The 5,464-nt window shown below is 44.3% G+C and overlaps 1 protein-coding gene across 1 annotated transcript; it reads right to left on the bottom strand.

Annotated features, from left to right (window-relative positions):
• Nucleotides 1-570: 570 nt before the first annotated feature.
• LOC130383862 (endosomal/lysosomal proton channel TMEM175-like) lies at nucleotides 571-5,163 on the bottom strand. Its single transcript, XM_056591721.1, has 8 exons — nucleotides 5,098-5,163; nucleotides 4,764-4,815; nucleotides 4,202-4,237; nucleotides 3,278-3,361; nucleotides 2,851-3,015; nucleotides 2,405-2,483; nucleotides 1,764-1,890; nucleotides 571-1,605 (listed from the first exon to the last, which is right to left on the bottom strand). The coding sequence occupies exons 1-8, from the start codon at nucleotides 5,139-5,141 to the stop codon at nucleotides 954-956; spliced, it is 1,239 nt and encodes a 412-aa protein (XP_056447696.1). The 5' UTR covers nucleotides 5,142-5,163; the 3' UTR covers nucleotides 571-953.
• Nucleotides 5,164-5,464: the final 301 nt, after the last annotated feature.

The following is a 5,464-nucleotide window of genomic DNA, read 5'->3' as shown; positions in this document are numbered from 1 at the left end:
CCGTATGTCGTCATTCGGGTGTGGAAGTAGAAGAACCAGAGACGTCGGAGAACCCGACGCAGTCGTTTGAGAATCCTAATATCGTCTTGAGGCGCACACTGCTTTTGGCCGTGATAATATATATGATATATATATTATGTATAATATGATATTATCTAGATATAGAGCTCCTGTAGTCGAGTGTACTAGAATATTTACCGAACACGGCCAAAGGCTGTGTGCGCCTCGCCATTGCGAGGCAAAGCCAGACCAAACTACAGCAAGTAGAATGGTCTGGAGCCACGCTACCTCGAGCCGTCTATCCGTGGGGAAACTGGGAGGGCCTGTTTTTATTTCTTTAAACCAATCACAATCGTCTAGGGCGGGGCTAAGCCCGGGAAGCAGTAGCGGTGTCCATGCAAAATAGAACATCTTTCTTCCTCAGCAAATGCTGTAAGCAAATCTTTTGCAGTTCTTTGCCATTTTCGACGGAAAGAGCCAAACATGCCAACTTTACAGCGCCGTCAAAGTCCTCTTCAAAACTCGCCATACTGCCTAGTTTCCGAGTTTGAGGGGGAGCACATACGGGAACGCCAGCAACCGGAAGGGGAGGAGTCGCGGCTAAATCCGACGCTAGGCAATAGACGCTGTCCACTTCCGTTCAGCCAGACTAGCGAGCATACGATAATTTTTCAGGAACGTCTTCAAATACTGTGTTAGGGGCCCACTAATACCTATATTAAAGCATCCATAAAGTAGCATGCCATGGGACCTTTAAATCCCCATTATTATTATGGCAGCGGAATAACGTTATTATACCCTATTTACATTCAGAACATTTCCTGTTGGTTTGACCAGACAACAAAATGGTTAGCATGGTTTGCATGCTCCAGATCCGACTCTTTCTAATGGCTTCCATCCTCATTATGCAGCACTTGCATCTGCTTTCTGTAGCTTTTAGTGCCCGTCGTCCTCTAGGCGACCAGGGCATCCTGCTCCTCCTCCAGAACGGTCCTGGGAATGGCTCTTTCTGGACAGAAGACTAGCCGTAGCCCAGCTAGTGCAACACGCACCAGAAGCCTCAAGACCAAGAAGGCCAAAGGCACTGTGATCTCCATCAGGTGAAAGATGGATGCGCTAAATTGACTCAAAATACACGTTAGGAAAAAAGTTCCAAGCGCCACACAGGGATACAGTGCTAGCTTGGCTAGCATGAAGATGTGGTCGCGGCCAGCGTAGCGTACGTATCGGTGCAGGGTCTCCTGTTCGCTGTAAAGGGCGACCACCCAGATCCCCAGCTGGTTGATACCCGCAAAGAAGATGATGACGCAGCTGACCTGAATGGCCTCCAGCTCGTTGTTAGAGTTGCGCGGGAACTCGTGGGTGAGCTGGTAGGCTAACGGCAGGCCGCCGACAAAGGCGAGCGAGAAGGCGTTGAGCAGGCCCATGAAGCGCGTGGTCTTGGTGACGTGGAGGAACAGCGAGTGGTGGACGAACCAGAGCAGCCCCACAGTGACGAAGGACCCGAAGTACGCCAGGTACTCCGGTCCGTAGTCGCTGAGCGCCGACACCAGGCTCCCGTTGTAGAAGGTCTTCACGGTCTCTCGGTCGGGGACGTTATCCTCACTGGATACACCACGGAGGAGATCAAGGGTATGTTCCCAGCCAATTCGATATTTCATATATATTTTATTGTAGATCTCTAATAATAAACAATAATAACATGTATTTTTTCCGAGTTTCGGGGACCCTGTCTGCTACGGACTAATGAAAGCAGAACCCACCATATGTCCAAGATGAGCAGCGTGGCCACGATGGCATAGACACCATCGCTGAAGGCCTCCAGCCGCTCCTTGGACAGCGGCTCACTGGCCTGGTAGAGGGTGTCAGGGTCTGGGGTCTCCTCCTCACCTACACACCACCAACATTTTATCAATGTGCTGCAACCGCTGCAAAGATCATGTCAGAATATGCTATAGACATTTATTTTCTGCAAGCTATATGTTTACACACTTTTTAATTTATGATTGTTTAGATCACTTTATCTGTATGTGCAAATGTCACAGCTGTTTTATGGGACATCTCAACACTATTGCATGTCTGCAACATGCAGGGATTCATTGAAAAATAATAAATGTTTCAAAACCTGCAATAAATCGGCCAATGGCACCAAAATGAAAAGTAGGTCATCGTGCAATGTACATACTGTACATAGAAAAAGGATATGCACATTTGTATGTAAAATGTAAAATCATTTTTAAATGGTAGTATTGTGCTGTGAGAAAGCTCCATATAAATATATGTTTCCAAACCTCCAAAATGTTTAGAAGTTTAGAAAAGGATGGCATGGTCACTGAGAATCAACTCATCCATTTTTTAAGCAATAGTAAAAAGTTGGGCATATCTAAATTAATGTGATGCTCACCGGTGGCTTTGCTGCGACACCACTTTAAGAACTGGGAGATATATGGAAGGAAGATCACCATGGCCAGCAGCACGTAGGACTGAAACAGATGAATTATCGACTATATATGTATAATAACTTTATAGCAATGAGCAGGACAGGAACAAAAGTAGTAGTAAAATACCGTAACGACAACAATTGAGTATCTTATCATTGTTCCTCTAATATTAATTTATATTTTAGTACTAAAAAATAGCCATTGGTTAACAGAGCTACAAAGTCATGGAATTGCCATGAATTCAGTCCCAAAAGTGTCTATGTTAGAAGTGATAAATGACACCTCTCTATATGGAGTGCTGTAATTAGCCGTTAGCACAGCATTATGAACAGACTTTTGGAATCAAGACCCCCGTATCATAAAGACATCCATGAGGAGGAACGGTTGAGGGAAGGGGACGACGACATACCAGTTGGAGGAATATGAAGGAGAAGATGCTGGCAAGGAAGCACATGACTGGAACCTTGAGGATGACCTGCAGGATGTGGTGTTTGTAAACCTTTAGGTCCTCTGAGGTCTGGATCTGCTCCTTCAGCAGGAAGGGTCTACTGAAGGCGTAGACCACCACCAAGGCCTGGACGGGACATGGAAATACCTCCTTATACATACAGGATCTTTTTTGATTTTAGTCATTACCAATTATGGATTGCGACTGTGACCTTGGTTGGAACATAGACATGTTTTATCGCTGCCAGTAAAGAAGTTACCATGACGAGTTTTCTAATTTGAAATGTAATTTAAAGTCAAGTTTAAATATATATTTTTGTGAATTCAGACAAAAATCGGTCAGTAGTTTTCTGGTCCCATGCATGAGGATAAGGGCTGTGAGACTGTACCTGAATCAGGCCGATGACCATTACACAGCCGCAGAACAGCAGGATCCCCAGGTGGTTCTCAGGAAACGTCGCCATCAGCGAAAACTGAGCTCAGAAGGTTTAAAGTGAGGACATCCACTCTGCCAGCACCACGGCTATCTGCCAGCACTGCTGCTCTCTCTGAGAGCTGAGCTTGTAGAGTTTGTGGAGGGAGCAGGATCCCTTTGGAATCACACCCTGTGCCTGAGAGATCCCCTGGCACTCATCACAAGAGCAGGGGTGCTTACCCCTGTCTTGTTAAAAATGACCAATCCGGGTACCTCGTTCCAACATGGGCACCTAATCATATCCTAGTTTTTAACTGGATAGCCTCATTCCTCCCCTCTCCACTGTGATAACCAGTGTTTCCTGAGCTTTCTGGTAAATCTTGTCAGCGGTGAATCACCAAGAGGGTGACTCACCCTGGTAGTGGAGGAGATGTCAACACACACACTATATGAATCAAATTAATTTTTGTTATGAAATGTCTACATACTTATAAATAACCATTTAGCCTACAGAGGCAAAATTATAGGAAAATGTGAGTGTGTCTTAGTATGCATAGCAGTAAACTGGAAACCTTATGAACCATACTAACTGTTCTTTAGAGCAACAGGGATAGGGGCGATGGTTAGAGGTCAGGGACGTTCTGTCCACTACTTTATTGCATTTTAAAAATTAATAAATACATTCATTTTTGCCTGGCTAGCCTCGTTGGCGTTTACAATTATAGGGGCACTGGGGTGATGGTTAGGGGTTAGGGTGATGGTTAGAGGTTAGTGGTGATGGTAGATGTCAGGGGTCAGTTGATGGTTAGAGGTTAGTGGTGATGGTAGAGGTCAGGGGTCAGTTGATGGTTAGAGGTTAGGGACGATGGTTGATGAGTAGACTGTGCGATGTACTTACTGTGTACGGGAGGAAGGTTATCAGCATCATACAGGCCTGGAACACACAGGAGGATTTTCTAAGGACAAGCTAGATGTAACTAGCTACATATAATACATGGGGGAAGGTAGTGGACACATACCAACATGCATACACACCTGAACACGCATACATACTGACACACATACTTACTCTCATACTGACTTGCATACCAACTCATGCTACCCACCTCCCATGCTAACTCAATGCTAACTCCGTACCAACTCCCATACTGAGTACCTATTGAAACAAACTAACTCCATACTGACTCAAACTCAATACCAACTCCCATACTGACTCCTACTTACTAAATACTCCATACTTACTCCCATACTAACTAATACAAACTAACTCAATACTCCATACTAACTGATACTTACTCAGTACTCCATACTGACTCATACTTACTCCCATACTAATTTATACAAACTAGCTCCGCCTCATACTTACTCAAACACTAAATCCATACCTACTTTCATACTATCTCCCACACTAACAACATATTGAGATTCAGCAGAATGCCCCTGAGGAGGACTATAGGTACCAGGTTGAGGAGAGCCAGGCAGTCATCAATGCGTACGATCACCTGAAATAACCTGCAGAAAAAGGACCATTACAAACCCAGAAGAAGTTCTACAAAATACTGTACAGCAGCGTAGTACAAATCATCTTCTTCCTACAGGCAGCCAGAAGAAATAGTCATTGCTCAAAGAACATTTCACTCACAAAAGGCTGATGGCTACATCAATTTTAACAAATGACACTCAAATGTTTAGGCTACTTCAGCGATTTGTAACCTATACAACCTCTACAATACATTAAGGTATGCTCCAACTCAATGAACACAGTAAACAACACAATAAACGGAGCAGACTGACCTGACGTGCGCGGCCCAGGCCACCGTTACGATCAGGAACGTCATTAAATAAACCGCCAATTTTGTGGTCAACCAAAACCTGAACACTCTCCTTCAACTCCTATAAGACAGTCAAGGTCAGTTTAAAGATGTGGGACACGAACTATAGTGTAGTTACTCTGTAGTAACTATAGGCCTATAGGACTGCCATAGGTGGCCTGTCTATTGGGTAAGAAATGTCAGATCTAGGCTCTTCATTAATTCAGTCTTATCCTACATTTAGTGGTATTTACCAAATGGGAAAATACAACCATGGAATGGGCACATGAAGCTATAGGTTATCTAAAGTAGTTGGCTCAATTTATACTATTAATTAATTACCTCGTCTT

Source organism: Gadus chalcogrammus, chromosome 6, assembly GCF_026213295.1.
Source record: "Gadus chalcogrammus isolate NIFS_2021 chromosome 6, NIFS_Gcha_1.0, whole genome shotgun sequence".
NCBI classification, from domain to species: domain Eukaryota; kingdom Metazoa; phylum Chordata; class Actinopteri; order Gadiformes; family Gadidae; genus Gadus; species Gadus chalcogrammus.
Note: the sequence above shows the minus strand (reverse complement) of the source record. Positions and strands in the feature narration are given on the sequence as shown.